This window comes from Tympanuchus pallidicinctus, unplaced genomic scaffold (genome assembly GCF_026119805.1).
Source record: "Tympanuchus pallidicinctus isolate F22 unplaced genomic scaffold, pur_lepc_1.0 scaffold10, whole genome shotgun sequence".
In the NCBI taxonomy this organism is placed as follows: Eukaryota; Metazoa; Chordata; class Aves; order Galliformes; family Phasianidae; genus Tympanuchus; species Tympanuchus pallidicinctus.
The window spans coordinates 6,707,087-6,730,058 of record NW_026294619.1 but is presented as its reverse complement, the minus strand read 5'-3'; the positions used below and the strand labels follow the sequence as shown (position 1 = coordinate 6,730,058).

Sequence of the window (22,972 nt, the reverse complement as noted above, 5' to 3'; positions counted from 1 at the left end):
ACAAAATTTAGTTCAGTAGAGTTATGCTACAAGTGAATTTGGCCAATATATTTATAAATGCAATGAAGTCATAAAATAAGTTTGTTTCTTTTTTTTTAAATCCAGAGCTCTTAATCTATACAATAAAATTTAGTTTGGCACTTTCCAAGAAATAAAGCACCTTTCTTCATAAATGCTGTTTTATGATTTTGCAAATTGAGGATCCTGTACTTCTTCCATTACTGAAGCAAAGAAAGCATTTAAAAACAGGCTGGAAAAAGTCCTGATTTTTTGGCAGGTTTACAGAAAGCAGGATTTTTCTTTTTCCCTCCAGTATTTTGTCCTAGAAAGCCAAGCAGGGGGCAGAAAAATCCTGTAACTGCAAAAGGAGATTTTTGAGAACTCACAAACACTTTACATGTACTTATTTGGGTGGCACAGTCTTCAAGGTTAAAAAAAAAAACAAAACAACAAGGAAATAAGATTCTTTTACACTGGCTAAAAGCAGAACAGTTTTACATTTTATTATCATTCAGCGAGTCTCTACTAACTGCTACAATTCTACCTTCTCAGGTAGAAAGACACACTATAACTTCAAATCCAGTAAAAAGTCCCCAAGTAGTCTTAAAGGAATGTACCTTCCATTTTTCTTCAAATGGCCTGCTGCAAGTAGAAATTAAGCTTGGAATTCTTCAGACAATATTTACAAATACATTAAAAAAAAAAATCAAAAACAAAACAGGAATAAATTGCAAACTCAGTAACATACATTATACAGGAAAACCAGATATATACAGACAGCCTGGCTGCTAAGTGCATTATTTTAATTGGTGCATGCAAGTACAGTCTGTGGTGGCTTGAAGAACTTAACTATAACCTGTTAAACTTCCATCATTTAGTGTAGCAAGGACTATCTCTAGTATTAGGTGAAATATATTTGTGTTCTAGAAGCAACAAAATCTGGTTTGGAGTTTTAATGCCTTCTTGCTTTGTGGTATAAGAACACTTCCGAAGATGTAGATAACAGTAAATCCCAACTTAAGCAGCCAGTTCACAAGCACTCAACTGAAGTATGACCTTGTTTCTTTTAAGTAAAAGAAAAGTCAGGCCGATGTTCAGAACCTTAAAAGGCACCCCACCTTTGCAGCACATGCTTATGATGTTTATAAAATAGCACCACACAGTAACAGTCACCACAATAAAATGTTTGAGTCGCTGCATTCATTCAGCAGCTAAATATTCCATTGGTGTTTTAGGGATGGAGAACAGAGTTGTGACAATTAAGTACAGTTCATGGAAGAATGCAGAAAGACAAGCTCACCTGCTTTTGTTAATGATGCACTGCCTTGTGTTTTTCTTTGTAAAGTTACCTAACACACAGAGGAATCAATACAATCCAAATACCTTAAAAAAACAAACTTGAAATATAAAGCGTGAACATGCTTGCTTCGATAATATTCTACTTTTCAAACTATCATCTGAACAGCATCAAATATTATATACATTAGAAAAACAGCATTCCTGATTACATGGAAGATTGCAGTATCTGTAAAATAAACTAGATAGGTAGAAAAGTGGAATAGCAATGAGTTGATGTTACTATCAATCAAACATTAAGCCTGAAAATACACTGAAATGCACTGCCATCTTTGTCCTTGTGCCCCTCGTGAGAAGAGCAAGAAAAGGAGTCACCTCTGTCAGACAAACTGAATGGCTTGCACAAGCCAATTACTTCACTGGGGGCAAAACTAGTTGCATCAGTTCATCATTCTAAATAGTTAATCTAAGCTCAATTTAGCCAATCTTGACAAACCAAATGAACAAAGTGCTTAAACCACACTCACAGCAGAGCAGACGCTGCCTGACAGATAACCAGTAGTAATCTTTCATCAGCACTGGAGTGTCAGTCCATGCCAAAATGCCCCCTTTTCTCCTAGAAAGTACATTCTTCTGTTGAATACAAAAGCCTCGCAAAAGCAAACTACCAAAAGACATACATCAATAATACAGGAAAGTTTCAGATGTGGATTTTCATATATTCTGCCTTTTGATTCTTTTATGAGATCTCCATCATCTCCAAAGGGAGCTGTACATCCCTATCTATGGAAAAAAATTAGACTTGAAGAAAGCTTAAGTAGACAAACAAGAGTAAGTGTTAAACGATGTATTAAATGTGAACATTTCCATACACTGATTTTTTCGAGAGCTCAGAATGGATTTAAAGAAGCCATTCTGAAGTAGGAATTTGTTTGACTCCTTATTTTGCTACTGTATCTCTTACTACGTCTTTCCCTGTATATGTTTCAGTGGCCAGATTGAAAGTGTTCCGTGCATATAAAACCTAATTCCTTTTAGCCCTGTAAGGATGAATCCAAAGTTTCATCTGTATTTGATTTCTGTACCTTCCAATCTTATGCATATACAAGATACTTTTCAGAACATCAGAAAAAGACTATGGTATTTCAAAGCTCTCCACAAAAAATATGATACATATGATTATAGAACAGCACACATTTTGCTCTATCTTCATAAAACCAGTTTTGGATATACAGGTTACAAGTTTAAAAACAAAACCAAGCCAACAGTTGACCTAAGCATTAGGTAAAATAAGTCTTCTTGCATTTGTGTTTTGTAAGCTCTACTAATAAGAGAAATGTTAAGAAAATCTAGGGCTTCCATGAAATATTTCCTTTGTCAACTTTGCGTTCTTTGGCACATTCCCAAAATTAAAGCTGTCTCTTCTCAAACCTTGCCAAGAAAGCGACGCTAGTACAAAACAGAAACATTGATAGCATTTTGGTGTCTTCAGTGATGCATTTTTTATCCAGACAGCGGTCTAGTTTTTTGCACATCTGGCACATGCTAATCAAGCACTGTGCTGCAAAAAAGGGCTTATGGTTTCTTATACCTAGCTGCTTCATTCAGATGCTACAATCGAATAACTGACTCAAAGACAAATAATTTCTCTTAAGAAGTCTCTTTAAAGGCTTACAAGATCTTGGTAACAGGCTGATGGTCCAGGAGAACTGCAGAGATCTCCAAGCATAAGCAACTCAAATACACATTAAGAAACTTCAGAGGACAAGAGTATGGCCAGGCAGGCTGCACATTGCTTTGTACAGCCAGATAGATACTGTGATACCTCAATGCACCTCTACCACTTTCAACACCCCAAACATGTAAGTTCTAAGATTGCTGATGAATCTGGTTACACCACAAATATGCTGTAAACTAGACTGAGTTAGTAAAATAGCATGAGAATATACCACCTTTCTTTTTTTTAATGCTCTCATGTATGCAAGGCACAGTCAGTTGTCAGGCAGGCTACAATGGCAGGTCTCTTGAGCATTCAGTGCCTTCAAATTCCAGAAAGAAAGACCAAATAGATAAACAAAAAGATGATGGCTACTCTATATACAGAGGTAAGCTTTATTCTTCGAAGGTGAACTCCACCACTGAGCAGAGGGTTGGTACAACTCCAATACACCACTGATGTTCTAAAGAAAGGCTATTTTGAGGCCTCAGGCAGATGCTGGCCTCATGCCAAACACCTGAACTGTGATAAACTTCAGCTCAGAACCTAAAATAAACAAGCAACAGAAGCTTTTACAACAATATTATTTTATATGGTAACATGGTCAGAAGAGTTACTTTAGGACAGCACTAGTTGATTTCTGTGACACGGTAGCACCAGAAGTTGATCAAATGTTCAGAGAGGTGCAATAAGCATACATGTTTATGTCTTTGTAACTGGCAGTATTGTTCTTCGAGAAATTAGTGTAAGCAAACCCTGAAACCACTGCTGAAACAGTGGCTTTTCACTGCATGTTGCAAAACGCAATAGCAAACCTAACTTACCCCTAAAAGTCATGTCAACTCTTCCTTTACTAACATCCATCTCAAACTGTTTGGCAAAACAATTTTCCCTTCCCACTTTTGTCATTTATTAAGTTACCTGATCTTTTTTCACTAAAAAAAAAAAAATTTTTTTAAAATATGTATTAAATGGCTTAGACAAAACACAAATGCAATTCCTTGCCTGGTGTTTAAGTGAAAAGCAGAGTTCAGGAAACTAAGCATATTTTCCAATAGGCAATTAATACAGTTTTTTATCTACATGTAATTGGAATGTCAAATACCAAAAAGTAGAAAAAGGAAAAAATGACCCCCCCAAAAACAACCAAGAGAGATATCAATAGTTTTAAGCCATGACATTTGTTTTTAATATTCATACCTGTGTATAGGGGTTGTGATCCAAACACACTCATGTCTAGAAAGCCATGAATCCCCAAATGACATTAGCAACCTCCTGGAGGCAAAATACGGATCATTAAGTCTGCTGCTGAAACCCAGCAGTGTATTCTTGGAAACTAAGCTCCCAGATCATATGCCCTTTTGAAACTTATTTTAGTAAAGGCTGCTGTATTCCACTTGGAGTTTTTTCTTACCTGAGAAAAGGAAAATTCAACCCCAGGGAAAACAAAGACCAAAGTTTGTTTCAAGTTCCCTAAGGTCTGACTCTTCTTTGTTTCAGAATCCATGTAACTGACCAAATTCCAAGCCAGCAGCTTCAAGACAAAAAGATGTCACTGGCTTGGAACACAGGATTCATGGAACACATTTTTGAAACACTAGCTAACACTTGCTGTAGTCAAAAACTCTGAGAGGCAACTGCTTTCATCTTTTTTCATCAGATTTTTCTCTTTGAAGAATAAGGATTCAATTCTGCTCTCTAGAAGAAAAAAAAATAAAGTCACAAGACTAACTAACACTTTCACTGAGGTGAATTTACAGCCAACACCACCCTGCGCCCCTTCAGAACTAATTTCAAGGAAGCCAGTTACTAGAATATCAGCTAAGTGTTAGAAAATAAAGCACATAATGAAAGCCCCTGAAAACTTTGGTGATTTCAAGCTAGCAGTATATGTCAGTCCTCAGCAACATGAGCAGAATGCTAATTAAAACAAACTGTTAGCGTGAGTGCAAAACATGAATAAATAAAATCCAGGCACACATGGAAATAAGTTTTATATAAATGCAGAAAAAAAAACCAAAGAAAACTGAAATGGAATCCCTAGTCCTTAGTGAAATAGAGCCTATTACACAGCTATTCCAACATGCAGCATCTGAAATGAAGAATCGCAGTCTGTTTGCTTCCCTTCACCAATTCCTGAATTTAGTTTGCAGCTGTCAGGTGTCTGACTCACTTCACCTCGTGTCGGGGAAGATGTGCCTTGAGGGATACCTACAGAGAGAATGTCAGAAGAAGAATCTTGGCTCTCAGCTGAAATATCAATTTGTGGCCAACCACCCTCTTCTCTTCCATCATTGCAGTTCGTCCCTTCATCTGCCTCTTCTAGTTGCTCAACTGATTCCAAATACTGCTGTAGAAGCCTGTTGTCCTGCTCATTATTAGAGCTCTCTCTGCTTTGTTCACATCCCCCATGGTCATCTTCTACATCTGAAGAATGTTCTGAAACACAATTGCCACACCGTTTGACAGTTTCCACCGAAAGAGAGCCCTCAGTTCCTTCTGTTAGACTCTTTTCATAGCTACATGAGTCACCAGTACGAGTCTGGTCAGCCACGGCAGAATGAAAACCAGAATCTGGGAATTGTAACAAAGACTTCTCCTGAAGAACATCACTAGCTGGAGCTAACCAAGCAGAACTAACATCTGATGGGGTTTCTTGCTCAGGTGTAGATGTTTGAGCAGATGGTTCCAATAGACAAGAAGTACCAGCTGAAGGGATCCCAGGTTGACAAGCGACACCTAAGTGTTGTGTCACTGTAAGCTGCCACTGTTGAAGGGATTTAACCTGTAAAGTACAAAGAGCACTTAGGTTTCTAAGCTATTGTAATTGGCAACAAAACTCTAATATAACATTTCACCATACTTTTGGGAAAAATATTTTTTTTTCTCCCAGTGTTAAATAATAGCTTTTAAACTAGACGCCCAACATCCACAGAGCTCACAACCTTGATGTTTCAAGAGAAAAAGAATCTTTCCCTGAAGAAAAAAAGAAAAGGAAATCTTCTCTTCAAGGCAAAAAGATAAGAAACCTTTTAAAAATAGCCCATTCTTAAGAAAACAAACCTTAGCTTAGGAAGAAATAACTTATTAAAAGATATATATTAACGTGTTTTTCCTAATCTAGAAGTTATGTTTAGAATAACACTGCTTGACAGCGTTTCATTTGCCCTAAGCATGTAGTAGTCACATCTTGTATAATGCCTACAATGCTTGTTTAGCTCTCCTTGCATTTTGTCCTTCTTCTCATATCAAGTTGTATTTTTTCCATTTAGTTACACAGTTTACTGTGTTAACACTTCTGAATATTACTTTTTCCCCAGTATAAAAGAACAGCCAAACCCACTGCAGTTAGATTCTAATAAGCCACCAAGTTTGTAATTGGAAGAATGAACCATATTCACCATCTCTTCATGCTCTATTGTATAAAATATCTTCTCAATTCATAAGCAAAACATAAGAGGACTAAAGCTATTTACCTGGTTCCAAAGAAATCTGACAGCTTCCTCCTGTACAAGCCTCTGAATCTTATCTTCCTCTCTTTCTTTTCTTAGTCTGCAAGAACATCCAAAATTATGCAAATTAAATAATATTCTGGTAAAAAAAAAAAAAAAAAAACAACAAAAATGCATAAAAATGCCTGCTTACAAAAAAGAACTCTTGAAAACACCACAGAGCCCAACATTGAGACACTATTGCCATCTGGCTTGTTATCAATATCTAGTTGCTGGCTTTCAAGTATACATTTATTTCTCAAGGTTACAATTAGATTTTGCTTCCCTTTTGCTAAAAAGCACCTATAGCTTTGCTAATACTTCAGGGGTCTTTTTGCATACTGAACCTGACCTCTTCATTTTAAGTAGACATGTCTGTTTCTCCTGAGATAGGAAGAAAATGATGGGGAAAAAAAAAAATAGTGCTTCTACACTTCAAATTATGCCTTCCCCACCTGATACCAAGATAAATGTGCAGTACAATGTGAAAGCATTAGGATTTTCTATAGATTCACCAAGAGCTCAGCCTGATTCACAGAACTTTTGTCATTACGACAGTAAATGAAAGGGAAACTGTCCAAACTGTTCCCAGACTGATCCTGAATGGTATTAATGAATTCACAATTTCTGTCTCAGAACTCAAGAAACTCTGATAATAATCCCCTTAAAACATGGATTCACATGATCAAAAAAAGAATTGTGTTTGAAAATTATATCATGAAAGACACTGTGAGAACTAGAACTGTTCCTCTGACAGACTGTTAACAGAGGAATGACCCAATACTGACACTTAGAGATTCTGTAACTGCTAAGAGATTAAGTCAGAAACCTCATAATTCACAACTGCCATTTTGATTATGCAGCAAAACACACATGTCCAAATAACAAAGGAATTGAAAAAGTTAATTCCAATCCAATTCATTGAAGACATGAAAGGATGAGAAGTTACATGCATGCATAACAATTATATCTGACAGGTATTCTTCCTCTAGTTTATCACTGCTTTGTATCATTAATGCTAGGTCCTACTGTGCACAGTTATATGAAGACCCATTTATACCTTTTCTGAACCATCTTGGAGCAAGCTATATTCAGACTTGGAAAATGCACAGTACAACCTCAACTTACTTTTGTATTTCATCAGTTAAACAAATTATGTGCTGCTGCATCCTGCTCAGTCGAATTTCGTATCTCACTTCCTTGACTCGGGGCTGGTAATTCCTTGCATAAAACCCCCTCCAGCAGGCTTGAAGCTTGGTAGCTGCTTTAGTCATTCTGTGCAGTTCATCTGCACCTTGAGCAACAGCAGCTGAACAATCCAAATTTTCTCTTGTCACCTGCTCAGTACAGAGTGTTGTAACTTTCAATTCAGCACCTATTGAGCTGCCAGGCTGACTGTGCAAAACTTGGTCTTCAGAGGATGCTGAAGAATTGCTAGCATTAGCCTGGTTAGCCTTTACCAGATCAAGAGATGATAACTGCACCCTGTCTTTGATTTGCTCTCGAGTTTCTACACTTTCTGTCACTTTGTTGGAGTCCTCTTTCATAAGCCAAGAAGCTTCTTCTTGCTTGTTAGCTGTTTCTCCTCTATTTGCATCTTTTGCAAATTCAATTACAGTACTATCATTATCTTCCAGGTCCAAACTGATTCCACATAACTTCGGGTCTGAAATAGGAGACACTGGAGACAATCCTGAAGCAACTGGCATGAAAGTAGACTCTGAAGATAACAGGCTGCTATTTAGTTTGTCTTCATCAGTCTGTATGTCTTCAAGGTACAGCTCTTTGTGACAATTTCGTTCATGAAGAAAAGCGTTCTTTACCGCATAGGAATGATCATCATTCACACTTGGTCCAACCCAGGAATTCTTCTGAACGACACGTTCTAGATAGGCAGAAAGACATTTTCAGAAGTCTCAGTGTTTCAATAAAATACTTTAATTTACAGAAATTCATACTTTATTTGTGTTTTAAAAAAAAAAGTCTTCATTTATTTTACTCCCACCAGTAAGATCACAGGTGCAAATTTACATCTTACCATTATCAAGAACTATCTGGGGTGGATGGGTTGGACTGCTGTGTTCAGAAGTAACAGGCAAAGTTCTGTTGGAAGCAGAAGATGTAGCTGGTCCTTCATTTTGGTTTTGATACATCAGCTGCCTTTGGTGGAGCCTGAGCAAAGTTTCAACAGAATTTTATATATGTGTATATATATATATATATATTGTTTTTTTGGTACATAAGCCATCTGAAATAAACTATCACTACTCTGAAGTAAACAAGAAATCAAACCGTTCTAAAACAAGATGCTAGCTACAGCTAGTAGGTGCTAGCCTACACCTAATAGAAGGACTACTCACAAAGTAAAGGACTGCATAGGCTGCTCCTGTTCCCCTTCCTTCTGCCTCTTTCTTTTCATTACATATACGTGTACCCAGAAAAATAAAAGAACAAGAAAAAAATACAGCATGCAATTCTGAGTACAGACTGAAAACCATGGAGTATCTCTATACACAAGCAAGGTGTACAGATATTTTAAGCATCAACTGCAGGACATGCTATGCTTATATGTGTAAAGAGTTTGAATGGAGACTTTTAGGCTTGAAAATGACTTTATCCAAACGCATGACCCTGCACCCTAATACAAAAATCAGGTAACAGCATTGCCACGAAGTCATTGTCTACAATCTGAGGAAAGAGAAAGGTTATTTCAACCTAGTGAAATTTAGAGATCATAAGGTAGATATTAGAAAATCCCTCTGCCTTAAAGATCACGTGTAAGTTTTTTCTTTGTGATCGAGATCTGGGAAGTTAAAGTTTATTTTAATTACAGTCCTTGTACAAATCAACTTCAATGTTCCACAGAGCACAGACTGCCTCTAGAATGCCCAGCAAACACTCCTGCTGCTCTCTTGCTCCTCATTCCCTTCATCCTGCACCTCCATTACTCTTCCTATCTTTTGCTCTTGCTGTTGCTTTAAAACACTTAAAAGCAAATATCTATTACATAATGAGACAATTACATTTTCTAACAACAGAGAAGCAAGAAGTTCTCACCTTTGCTTACTCAGTATTTTTTCCAGTTTGGCATCTTCTTCAGTCTGGAGACCGTATGTAGATATAAGAGGACAAACAGTAGCCAAGTACTGGACTAACTGAACATGCTGCCCAGGTCGATATGATCTTCCTTTACCTTGACTGTAGAGCCATTCTGCTTTCAAACTGTTGGGAAGACAGTTACTGTTAACATATGGCATAAACCTCATAACTTTGCTTTGAGTGCTGTTCCTCTAAGAACAGCCAAAACACTGAATGTGAACAGTGTCCAGACACCTCCACTATCATACATGTAGCAGCGATATACACAGCAATACAGTAAATACTGATATTTGTAAAACAAACAAACAGACAGACGAATTTAAATGTAAATGAGACTCCTTACAAAAGGGCGTGCTTGAGTTTCTCCCAAGATAATAGCTTTAATATTTGCCTATTATCTCATTGCACAAAGTCAAAGAGGCTATGAACTTGAGAGAGATAAAAGACCACTGATCATTTGCTGCCACAGTTTGGCTTTGTACAAGTGCTGCTGTGATTTGAGGAAAAAAACAAAAACAAAACAAAACAAAAAAACCACCTTAATTCCTATTTAAATGATTTCATATAATACCACTATAACAGATGAAAACTCTTGCAAAAACAATGTAAATTGGCCAGTACCTCAAATGGGCATTAGCTAGAAAAACAATTTCAGACCATTAGCATTCTACCTATTTTTTTATCATATAAAAACGAAATTTCAGCTTACACAAACTTTACTTGATAACTGCAGAAGTATCACATTACCTTTCCTTCTGAGAAACCATGTATCCATCCAGAACTTTAAGGTTGAGACACCAGCTGACTATGTATGGCCTATAGTCAAAGCCAGGGATTGAAGGTGTGGCCATCACACAAGGATTGTTCATTATTGACAGCTGTTCCAGTTGAGGGAGGGAAGCCAGGAAAGAAACCTTGAGAAAATAAGATATATTTAAGTGTAGAGAACCATTAGCTGCTTACAGAACATAACAATTTGCCTAGTTACAGCAATACATCTCCAGAAACAACAACATTACACTTACATTGAAAATCACACTTGCTTTTTAAACCTGAATATCTTTTAAATGGTCTTCTACCAACTACCATCACGTGCCTGTTAATTTTCCTGTAAGTAGTATAGTTTTTGGAAAGCATTCATTTCTCTTAAAATTCAGGAGCTAGCCTGCACACATAGGAAAGTGTATCTGCTGCACTGAACTGAAGTTGACAAAAATGGCAATCTGAAAAGCTAAGAAACATTGCCCAACACTGCAGAAGAGAGAAATGCATTACCAAATGAGGTTTTTCTTCCAATACTGATGTCCAACTAACATATTTTTTCCTCATGTTGGAATAGATAAAGGAGGAAGTGACACACACACAAATCCAATAAAGAAAAAAAAATAAATAATAAAAAAAAATAAAAAAAAAAATCACAGAATACTTATTTATCTTACATAGGGTTTGAATGGGAGATTAGAGACGATGTTCTGAACAGAACAGCTGAGCTGCAGCAATTTATCAGCTCAAGTTTCAACCTTTAGATAATCAGGAAAGTTCCTCTCTGAATCTAATCCTCAAAATATAAGACATTCATAAATAATATAAAAGCATAAAATACAGTAAGAAGTCCTGTAAGGACAAATGTAAAAAGCTGTTACCTAGCTTGCACAGCTAGAGCAAACAGTTATTACACAGAGCATTAAAGTTTTCTTCTATTAACAAGGGTGATTTCAAAGAAGAGGGTCTATTCCACTTACATTCTCAAAACAACAATCCAGCTATTTCTTTTCACTCTCCCTAAAGACAAAGTCATACATTTTCTACATCTTACCTCATTTAAGTCTCTGATTTCATTTTCTGCCAAAGAAAAGACAGTCAGATTCTGAGGTAGGCAAACAGGGGCAGTACGAAGTGAAGTTATAATATTTCCATGTAGCAACAAGGTCTGTAAAATAGAAATATGGTGATAAAATGCATGTTTGAACAACAACAAAAAAATAGCTTTTCTTCCTCACCGTTCCATCCAAACAATAACTTCAGAATACAAATGGAAAAAATGACAAACAATTAAGGCTTTCTGGTACAATCAAAATAACATTTGCATATTCCAGGGAGGGAAAACTGAGTTTTACATACTAAAGCAAAATGTTATTATTAGGAAATACAGAACTGACACCCAGCTGCATTTACAAAAAGTGTATCTGAAACATCATACAGTGTATGTGATAAAAGACTCAACTCTATGCTTTGTCTTGATTCATAATCTGTTAAGAGAAACGAGTGCTATCTTACAGCATTACCTTAATCAAAATCATTAGTGATTGCATAAGAATCACTGCCCCAGTTTGTGCAACCTGAAAGCAACAAAAAACCTCTAACACTCTTCCTTCTAAAAGTCAGAGGGATTGTATAATCAATGGATATCAAGATGTTACAATCACAATATAATCAAGAGAGTTAGGCAAAGTGGACAATGATAACAAAAGAGAATAAAATGGAAGGCTTACCCTTCAGCTGGGCTCACCACAAACACCAATAGAGGCAATCTCCAGAAGAGACCCTTCCCCACTGGTAGCCAGCTCTTAAATAGGTCTAGCAGGGGTGGAGCCTGGCTCCACCTGTGCTCCTCTGGCTGGCTCATGGCTCACCTCAGGTGATCAATCAGAGGTTCAGACCATGACTCAGTAGTTCCCATACAGGGATTAATTAGAATGCTTTAAAATCTAGCGTTTGAATAAACAATGCTTTAAAAGCTACCACTTTTCTGAAAAAGAATGCTCAATGCAAAGGATGCAAGAAAAACAGCTAAAAGAGCACCTACCTTCAGACACATAAGTTTTGAGAGATCTCCTAGCTGAGATATGTTGTTGTCTGACAAATCAAGGTGCTGAAGAGATGTGCAGGAATTCATTTGCTCAATGGCCTATAAAAATGAAGGAGTTAATGTCAATATTTTTTTAGTCATTAAATTGAAAGAAGTGTCAATAACTGAAAATTATCTGGGAAGCTAACAACACTGCATAACAAGCCCAACATTAAAATCATGGTTTTTAATCAGTTTAATTTTTAAAATAATTATTTTCCTGTTTTGTAGGCTATCTCCCAGTTCTCATTACATGTTGGTGTCAAGCCACGTTTCATTTTTCCCCAAACCAATTCTTGTCCAAAAGTTGCTCTCTTCCACTTCATTGCACTAGTGGACACAAAGGTTCAATATTTGCTCCCATTAAAACCAGAAGCAGAAATTCAGATTTCTTCGCAGTGGAACAGTGAAACACTGTAAGGATCATTTTCAATGTGTTTTCCAAATTTCTACTATGGTAGATTGTGGAAAATGTATGAGACTCTATGTACTTACCTTAAGATTGTTTCCTGCCAAGTTGAGCCATTCCAGGTGCACCAACTCCTTCAGCCCTTCTACATACCCAATACTATTATGAGGCAAGTTTAGCACACGGAGCTGAGTCAGTTTTGCTACACCCATCATTCGTACCAAACGATTGTTGGCTACAGACAACTGCAGATGGACACACAAATAAAAGAAACAGTTTCAACGATTAAACTCTACTGATAGTACAGGCTGCCTGTCAAGCTACAAGTCCAATCCAACAGGAACTACTTCAGTGTCTATGCAAATACTATAAATACAAAAAACTGCAAGAGATAAGAAATAAACTAATCATCAAAGTAGATTTCCACTAAGTCTGTAGCCTTTCTCATATCAATAGTTAATTAAAGAAGGAGAATAAACAAGGAATGGAATCATATGAAAATAAGCTTTTCAAAACAGAATTGCCAAATCACCATACAAAATTTTTGCAACATTCCTGGTGCAAAACCATACTTCTTGTCATGTTATGGGATAAAGTATATTTCATGATTCTCTGAGAAGTCTTGTGCTAAGAGAATACAAGAAATACCATTTAACACCACAACTGTGAAGCTGGCAGACTGGTGAGGGTTTGTTGTAGCAATTAAAAGAACCCTCTCCAACATCAGTTTGGCTTGTCTCTAGAGTTTGTGTAGGTGACTCCTCCAGACTATTTGCAGGCACTTTCAACATTTAACATGAACTTGTACAGCTTTGCTCCAGCGGAATTAACACTGATTTCTGCTAGCATCATGCACATGCTTACTATTGCTACTACTAATATCCTCATGAACCTAAATGAAATTTCAAAATTAAGTATATTAAGTTTCAAAATTAAGTATATTAAGCTAAACGCTAACAACATCAGAGCCTATGTAACTCAATATGTTAACAAGAATCATGGAATCGTAGAATTGCTCAGGTTGGAAAAGACCTTCAAGATCATCGAGTCCAACCACAGCCTAACCATACTACCCCAACTCTAATAACCCTCCACTAAGTCATGTCCCTGAGCACCACATCCAAATGGTTTTTAAACACATCCAGGGATGGTGACTCAACCACCTCCCTGGGGAACCTATTCCAGTGCTTAACAGCCCTTTCTGTAAATAAATTTTTCCTGATATCCAACCTAAAGACAACAGATCTTTCCCTCTTCACGTTTGTAATTGCTAATTGCTGAGTTGTTTTCTTCTTCTTCCCCTCCTTTTTTTTTTAAACCTAATCCATGTGGATTATCTATTCATTTATTCCTGTAAATTAAGGCTACTAACACTTCTCTGTGAAGAGTTTTGAAACCCAGCCAGGGAGAGTCCTATACATACGTCTGCACATTTATCTTTACTCCATGTAAACTACACAGCTACTTTTAAGGTAACAGAGATCAAGTACTCAAAAACTCAAAAGTATCGAAATCAGGTCAGTGACCTTTCTAAATATTCTTAGGTACATTACATTAATCTAATTTTACTTACCTAAGAAACTAGCAAAACAGTTTCCTCCACCACCAATTGCAGAGCTATGCTGAAAATAGAGCTTTCTACTTTAGTTCACCACTGCTTAATTTTCTATCAAGACAGTAACTGCTCAATGACTTCTATTGTATAATGTGGCCTTATAGCAGAAATATTTCAGTTAGCACCACAGTACCATTATATCACAGCAAATACAACTCAAGTAACACTGACCTGCATCAGATTCCTGCATTTTTCCAAATGTTCCAATTTAATTATCTGGTTTTTGTCCAGAATCAGAGTGTGAGTATTGGGATCACAGGGTAATGTTGGACCCAGCTTTTGCAATCCTTGACCTGACCAGTTAACTACCAAACCTTAGAATAAGAAAAAAATACAACAGAAAATAATCAAACTCAATACCTGGCATATGAAAACGCATACTGAAAATGCAGAGTAATACAAACCCATCTGCTTTTTTAATGCATACAGCTAATTTAGCGATAAAAATGAACTTTCTTTTCCACTTAATCCAGACTAAATACATTAGAAAAAAAAGCATCCAGTTATTGGAAGATGGGGATGCCAGCCCCTGTTCAAATAAAGAATTTGGCTGAATTTTGGCAGTAAAAGTAATTGAGAGACCCCCTGAAGTGTGAGGCTGAGTTGAGTGAAATTCAGGCAGCTAAATTTAAAAAAGTGCAATCCTCAAAACCCCAAATTTAAGAAAATCTATATTTTTTAACTTCTTCAACGGTTTCAAATTTTAAGCACCCAATTAGAGTGGCTCCTATGTGTAGGAGCTCTCTATCTAAATTCCTGCTGGCAGGCATACCCAGAACATCCTGAACACACGGCTGTATGGTCACACTCCACACACACACAGCGGCAGCCATACTTGTCACTACACAAACAACTGTAAAGGACAAAAACGGAGAATGATACAGAGATGAGCAGCATCCAGACTTTAGTTGCTCAGAACACAGGAAAGCCGACCAAGATGCAAACCTACAAAATTGACCTCCCTCCATCACACACTCTGACACAGCATCGAAGATTAGGGCACCTAACTCCTATTTGTTAAATGTCCATTTGACAGTACTCAGCTGAAGAAAAAGAAACAGCCTTGTAAACAAGTCCGACAAAAGCTAGGCCATTGAATAAATAACTGCAGTTTTCTCTTTTTTCTTTTTTCTGCTTCAAAGGAAAAACATTATTAGTAAATTTTTTAAAGCACAGTCTGGTAGAAACTCAAAGAGGAAATTTCCAACTGTGGAACCAAAACAGACACCTCTCTGTTAGAAGTCAGGTGCTTAGACCTGACAGAAGAAATAAACATTAAGATTCACCCTATGCCCTTGAAATTGATTTAAATATTTAATATTTAGAGACACACTTCTTCTTAGCAGTTTGGCTGCTGTGAAGCCTAATCTTAGGATTAAACTTATTGGGTAGGGAAAATACCTAAATTTGGGGCCAAAGGTTGCAGTCCAGGACTTCAGTGGCCAAATGGGTCAGCGCATCTCGCCTAAGGATTGTGGCAGTTGTACACATGCTGATAGGCTAAACGTTGTGTGCTTCAGTAAGGTACCCACTTTAAAGTCAAACAAATAACCTGTTCATATAGCAATGCTACAGCACAGGTAAGATTTGAGCGAGAACAAATTGTAAATACAGTAGAATAGTATTTAATTAGTGGAACGCCTGATTAAAACGTCCCATGAATGTTCCATGGCATAGAGGAAGAGGAACATAGAGTTAAGAGGAAATCACTTGACACCTACAGGGAACTTGAATGGCTGGGTACCTACATTGTGTGGCAGCCACTAATCACTGCTTCCATATATTTACCCCCTGCTCTGCATTTTGCACGTGTGCACCATTACAGCACTTGTCTCCTGGTCTGTAGATGACACTCCATCAGTAGCACGGTCCATACAGAGCCCTTACCCCAGTGTTGTCTCAGTACTTGAAGAGCCTGCCTGCTCTAAGGTTCAGCTGTGTGAAGGATGGGGATGAGCACCGCCGGCGCACCATTCTGCCAGCCAGACACCTGCTTCCCTAAGAAGCACCCCTGATGGCATTTACTGCCGCTGCCTCTCCAACCCACGGCCACCTGACCGCTCAGCGGAGCCGCAATGCTGAGCGCGCAGTGCCAGCAACCTGCCGTACTACATCTCCCAGCAAGCACCGCGCGCCCAAGCCCCTCGGCGCCGCACAACGACGACCCAAACAAACGCCGGCCGCCCGCCGCGGAGGTCTCCTCACCCCCTGCAGCCGGCGAGGCGGACTCGGTCCGCGCCGCCGCTCCTGTGCCCGCCGTTCCGGTGGCCGCCATGCTTCCTTCTCGCCGACGCCGCCAGGCAACCGGACGCCGGGCGCCGATTGGCTGCCTCGCTCCTCGACGAGAAAATTCCCGTTGTTACGATGATTAACTTATCTCCTCGTAGGCTGACTGCCCCCGCTGGCAGGGCCGCACGACGAGACCTAAGAAGACCCGGAGACAACCGGCAGAAGCTCCGGCAACGACCCCCGTTCTGCTCTCCGCGCCCTCCCGCCGGGCCCTGCACAGGCGGAGCGCTCCCGGCATGCCCCGCGCCGCCGTCGCCACACCCACTTCCGACCGGCCCCCATCCTTTTCGGCCCGCCCGCCGCCATCATGAAGTGAGTAGGATTGCGGTCTTGGCTGGTCCATCCGCCGCCATCCCCGGCGGGAAGGCCGCGGAATGACTGCAAAACCCTCTGCCGCTGGCCTGTGCTTTCTGCTAACTTTTTTCTCCTTCCCAGGGTCGAGCTGTGCAGTTTCAGCGGGTATAAGATCTACCCGGGCCACGGCCGCCGCTACGCCCGCACTGATGGCAAGGTGAGGCCGCGGCGCGGCTGGCGGAGCGTCTGGGGAGAAAGGCCTCGCCTTGCCGAGTAGGGAACCGGGTGCTGAGCGGGGCCTGCGGGTAGTGCTGGCTGGGAGCTGCCGGGAGCTGCGCGGTGCTGATGACGTCAGTGCGCGGCAGGCCCGACTCACGGGAACCGTGCGAATCGGCAAGCCTGAGTTAGCGTGCGGACGTGGTGTGGGAGGGGTGGCGTAGGGCGTCTGGTGTAGAAAACGTTAGTTAAAGGGTCTGCTTCTAACGCTGAGCTCTGCGGAGCCAATGGGGTGTGTCTGATGCGTCAGGTATGGATCACTGGGATCTGGTTTCCTTATTTCTTGTGGATAAGGCTGGAGATACGATGTTTGTGTCTGTAAAGAGATGCTGCAGTTCCTGTCACTGGCATGGGCTGCCCGGATTCAGCTGTGGTGCCCTGTCCCTGTAGGCACTCAGGGCCAGGCTGGATGGGGCCCTGAGCAGCCTGAGCTGGTGGGTGGCAGCCCTGTCCACAGCAGGGGGCTCGAACTGGCTTTGAGGTCCCTCTCAACCCAACTATTCCATGAGTCTTTATAGTTCCAGTGCTGTGGTCTTGCTGTGCAGCATGTCTTAGGAAATGACAGCTAAAGAACTGGACTGAGTGATTCTTGATCTCCTTAGAAACTGAGAAACTTAAACTTTACTAACTAGTATGAAATCAGGCCCTTAATTCTGCCTTCAGTTTCCTTTAGGCAAGAAGGAGTTGAGCAGTGCTAGTCTCCCAAGTGTTGCTTGTGTCCGCTTGTGACCCTCACGTACAAAAAGTACGTAGTTAATTGAGAACAAACACTTGTGCAATTCGAGATATGGCTGTTTGTGCTGCACCTTGAGCACAGTACAGCATGTGGTGGGGATTAAAAAAAAAAAAAAAAAGCATTGTGAGCTTAACTCAGAAAAATAGCATCAGAGCATGTGGGAGTAGGCCCTAAGAAGGGCAACAAGGCTTGTGAAGGGCTTGGAGAATGTGTCCTCTGAGGAGTGACTGAAGGAATTGGGGCTGTTTAGGCAGGGGAAGAGGCAGCTGATGGGAGACCTTATTGCTCTCTTTCAATATCTGAAAGGTGCTTACAGTGAGAGCAGGGTTGGTCTCTTCTCACTGGTGACAGGACGAGGGGAAATGGCCTCAAGTTGCACCAGGGTGAGTTTAGGTTGGGTATTAGGAAAAATGTCTTTACGGAAAGGGTTGTTAAGCACTGGAATAGGCTCCCCAACGAGGTGGTTGAGTCACCAGCCCTGAATGTGTTCAAAATCCATTTGGATGTGGTGCTCAGGGACTTGATTTAGTGGTGGGTTGTTAGAGTTGGGGTAATGTGGCTAGGTGGTGGATAGATGAGATGATCTTTAAGGTCTTCTCCAACCTTCAACTCTATGCAACTCTATGACTCTAATTTTGTGTAGAAAAACATTTTTAAGTGGATGCTTTTTAATGGAATGAGATAGTTTAAGCAAAGGAACAAAATTCTACACCTTAAAATCTGGGAACAGAAGCTGGATTCACAACTAATTGTCATCAGTGTAAAGAGCTACAAAAGCATCAGTGTTGAAAAACACTGAATCAAATAATTACTTGATATGCTGACATAAAGTGTGACAGTATCTTTCATAGAAAAGAAGCTTACACAAATACTTCCTTTTCTTCCCAGGTTTTCCAGTTCTTGAATGCAAAATGTGAGTCTGCATTCCTTTCCAAGAGAAACCCCCGTCAAATCAATTGGACTGTTCTATATAGGCGTAAGCACAAGAAAGGACAGTCAGTAAGTATATACCACTGAAAGCTGCTCTCAAGTTTTCCACCAAAAAAAAAATTGTTAACTGGTCTGTTAGAATGGAGGTAACTGCAGTATGGTGATGGGTAGCAGAAGTATAACCCATATAACCAGAACAGGGGGGTCAGTTTGGTGAAAGTGTGTGTGCAAGCTCAAGTTTGTATGTTGCTTTACATTTGGAGTGTAACACTTCAGCAAAAGTGCTGTAACTATACATAATTATGTCTGAGGGTCCCCTCAGAACCACAGGAGGTGCATCAGATTTTAACATTTGTCTGAGTTATATGTGTTAAACAATATCATTTGAAAAAGCTTTACAGAAAATGGGACAGCACTGGTTAATCTATGGACTGCTTAATTATTTGGACTGTAAGATTCCAGAATTGTGTAATAGAATTCTGATTATCAGATGACATGGGGGATGATGAGCGAGGGAAATGCTCAGGTAACCTTCTTGAAATCTTACATATGTAGCTTTAGGTGTCCCTGTTCCTGCAGGGGAGTTAGACTAGATTATCTTTAAAGGTCCCTCCAAGCTGAAACAGTTCTATGATTCTAACTTAGTAGAATGTCATTGTTATGCAGTTGTCACTGCACTGAAAAAAAAAATACAGTATGTTAGCATAGGTATTTTCAGTCTCTTGCTCAACACTGCACAGCAAAAGAGTAGTTAGAAAGGCTTACATGGAAACACTGACTCAGCACTTCTGAGTTCATTTAGAGAAACAAAGTCGATGGCTTACTGGTCTGCTTTGGCAAATTAGTGAATTGTTTATGTCCAAAATGAGGAATAAAATTCTTCTGTACACAACTTGGTAATACCTTCAATCTTAATAGCAGCTTGTTTCTTAATTGTCTTTAGCCTTTTATTTAGTGCCTTATGTTGCTAATTGTCTTTGTATCCTGTCATTCTAGGAAGAGATACAAAAGAAGCGCACGCGCCGTGCTGTTAAGTTTCAAAGAGCTATTACTGGTGCATCCTTAGCTGAGATCATGGCTAAGCGAAACCAGAAGCCTGAAGTCCGAAAAGCGCAGAGGGAACAAGCTATCAGGTGAGAAATCAGGTGTCTGGGGCTGTCCTTGGGTATTTAAAATACTACCAACGCATTTTCCTGCAAGATACTGAGCTCTAGCTGAACTCAGTGTATTACAGGCATTTTGGGGGGGAATCAGTGTATTTGGAGGCAACACTGAATAATCTTAGCAAGAATTACTATCAGCAGAGAAGGGTCTCTTCTTGCTCTCTTCCTTTGTGAAAATACTGCTTTTGTCACACGCAGTTCTGTTGTCTCCGTAGCAGTCTTGCTAGAGGCACTGAATGTAGGGGATAAACTTGAGATAATGCATTTGTTTCCTGACCTTAGGGAGCTCTTACAGTGGTTGAGACAAAGAAACAGTGAGTGGCAGAATAATGAATAACTGAATATGAATAATGAATGAATTATTAATATATATTAAATATATATATTTATTATATAAATGAATAATTAGCTTTCTTTCTGTGAATTAACAGGGCTGCAAAAGAAGCCAAGAAAGCTAAGCAGGCCACCAAGAAAACGGCTGTTTCTGCTGCAAAGGTAAGATGCAGTGGGTATATGCCATGTTGTAACACTACTGCAGCACTTCATTGGGAATTTGTGTTTTAATTTGTCTATTTTGATCTGGAAGCATACTGACCAAACTAATGCACTAGAGATAGAGATGTGAACTGCTGAACAGAACAAGCCACTTCTTAGAGGGAGAGTAGATATTGTAGCAAAACCACTTTCTGAGCAGATGCCAATGATGTTTTAGATGTCAACTTGTCTAGATGTGACATTATTTAGAGATTTGGTAGCAGTGTGTTGGTGAGTCTTAGCATGCTTTTCAGTACTGCTGATGCTAATGCTGAAGGTTGGCATCATCCATATTTTAGGTTTATAGTCATACCTGTAGTAAAAATCTGTTAACTCTGATCTGATTTTTAGATTGCTCATTTATCTAAAGAATTGTAAGTGTAGCATAGGGACACTTTCAGTAATGTGGATAATTTGTTTCTCTTTGCTCATATGTTGTTTTTTCTCCGCAGGCTCCAACAAAGGCAGCACCTAAGCAGAAAATTGTGAAACCAGTCAAGGTTTCTGCTCCCCGTGTTGGTGGAAAGCGCTAGCTTTTTCATGTTAGCCATACTGAATAAACATCTAACTCGCTTTCACAACTTGTGTTCTTTTCAACTGTGTGACACATGCTGAAGAGAATTAAAGACCAGTGAACACCCTTGTGCCATAAAATGCTCAGTTCCTTAAAGGATTTGCTATGCTAGAAGACATTTCGTAAGTCTTAAAATGAATACAGTAGTCTAGGCACCAGGAAGGATTGAGCTGATCTGTACACAAGCAGAACAACCTACATGAATGTCAAATGCCATAGAGTTGTAAGTTTAGAATGCAAACTGAGGGGATGTGAAACAGTGCAGTCTGTGACGTAAAGTACACTTTCTTGCATTATGAAACATGTTTGCAAGGTGTTGTACAGGATAAAAGGAAAAATAGTTTCTGAAATGAACATTTCATGAACCACATGGCTTTTAAACAGGAAATAACAAAATCACTGAGTGCTGGAAGCCTTTGTCAGGCAAAACTTATGAAGGTCTTGCCTTGCACAACTTCCTTGAGCTTTTAGTATGCTAAATGGCACTATTTGACCTAATATGGCCCTTCTGCAATTGTGATCTAGTTAGCAGTGCTTACAACCACTTATGATAGGCTGAATAAGCTTAAAATTGTTATCAGAAAGGTAGTAGGAATTAATCATATAGCTAGAACACGACAGTTGAGGGCTACAAGCTTTTTAGAAAGGATAGACAAGGTAGGAAAGATGGTGGAGTTGCCCTGTTAAGAAGTGGATAGACTGAAGAGCTGCCTAGAAGAAACAACCGTTACCAGGAGAAAAGCCTGTGGTTTAAAACTAGGGGCCAATAAAGGACATCTGGTTAGGTTCTGTTACAGGCCACCTGTAACAAGGGGAGCCTGTTGACAAGACTGCTTCAGCTGCAAGAGATGTCATGCTCAGAGGCTCTTGTCCTGGTGGGAAATTTCTACTGTCCAGATACCTTCTGGAAAAACAATTTGAAACTCCTTAGAGACAAATAAATGGAACAGAGTTGGCAGCTCTTTAAGGATGTCTTTCTGAGAGCACAAAGGCTCTCCATCCATCAGCAAAAGAGCAGAGAAGCTAGAAAACTGGCATTGGCTGAGCAAGGAGCTGCTGATGGATCAGAAGGAAAAATACGAAAATACAATTCCACAGGCTGTGGAAGTGGGAATGGGCAGCCTAGGAAGAATATAGGGATTTGCTGTACAGGTGTGCAGAAATGGGATCAGGAAAGCTGAGGTGCAGATGGAATGAAAGTTGGCGAGGGTTATGGAAAATGATAAGCAATTCTACAGATACACTGGTCAGAAAAGAGGCAAAGGAGAGCATAACTTTCTTAGCTAAGCCAGTCTATGAAAATGAATTTGTTGGTACACATTTACTTCAAGCTTGTTTAGGCTCATAAACAATGCAGACATGGGATCCCTTTATTAATTCTCTCCCACTCCCAGGGAGAATGGTTATCTAAACTGTTTATGTATGGTACACAGCTCTCTGGTTTAGGACTTTAGCCTTGTAGGCAGCGTGCCCAAACTTCCCCTCAGCTTTGGGTAGTAATAGCTTCGGGAAAGCAGTGTTTTTTAACTTACTGGAAGTATAGGAGAAAATGAACTTTTTTATCCTCTGGATTGATTCTCCATTTGTTGATGCTACATAGAATCTTCAAGGACCTCAATCGCTAGTTCTGACTGCCATCACCATCGCGCTCACTAAACCTAAGTGTAACATCTACATGGTTCTTGAATGTCTCCAAGGACA

At 39.6% G+C, this 22,972-nt stretch overlaps 2 protein-coding genes across 3 annotated transcripts in view; one reads left to right on the top strand and one right to left on the bottom strand.

Moving 5' to 3' along the window:
* Window positions 1-79: 79 nt before the first annotated feature.
* Window positions 80-16,962, bottom strand: CEP97 (centrosomal protein 97). Its single transcript, XM_052664955.1, has 11 exons — window positions 16,681-16,962; window positions 14,647-14,789; window positions 12,947-13,105; window positions 12,410-12,511; window positions 11,420-11,533; window positions 10,351-10,517; window positions 9,562-9,726; window positions 8,543-8,676; window positions 7,633-8,389; window positions 6,490-6,565; window positions 80-5,798 (listed from the first exon to the last, which is right to left on the bottom strand). Exons 1-11 carry the CDS (start codon window positions 16,748-16,750, stop codon window positions 5,079-5,081), a joined length of 2,607 nt encoding a protein of 868 aa, XP_052520915.1. The 5' UTR covers window positions 16,751-16,962; the 3' UTR covers window positions 80-5,078.
* A 7-nt stretch (window positions 16,963-16,969) lies between these two features.
* The window catches only part of RPL24 (ribosomal protein L24), a 304,494-nt gene continuing 298,491 nt past the window's right edge, over window positions 16,970-22,972 (top strand). Inside the window, exons 1-6 of one of the 2 annotated variants that reach the window (XM_052665616.1) lie at window positions 16,970-17,076; window positions 17,200-17,275; window positions 18,959-19,069; window positions 19,997-20,133; window positions 20,595-20,658; window positions 21,150-21,233. In XM_052665616.1, the coding sequence (XP_052521576.1) occupies window positions 17,072-17,076; window positions 17,200-17,275; window positions 18,959-19,069; window positions 19,997-20,133; window positions 20,595-20,658; window positions 21,150-21,230 (474 nt within the window). In that variant the 5' untranslated portion in view covers window positions 16,970-17,071 and the 3' untranslated portion in view covers window positions 21,231-21,233. Of the gene's footprint in view, window positions 17,077-17,199; window positions 17,276-18,958; window positions 19,070-19,996; window positions 20,134-20,594; window positions 20,659-21,149; window positions 21,279-22,972 lie in introns of those variants that run through there. The other variant, XM_052665610.1, reaches the window with a different exon arrangement.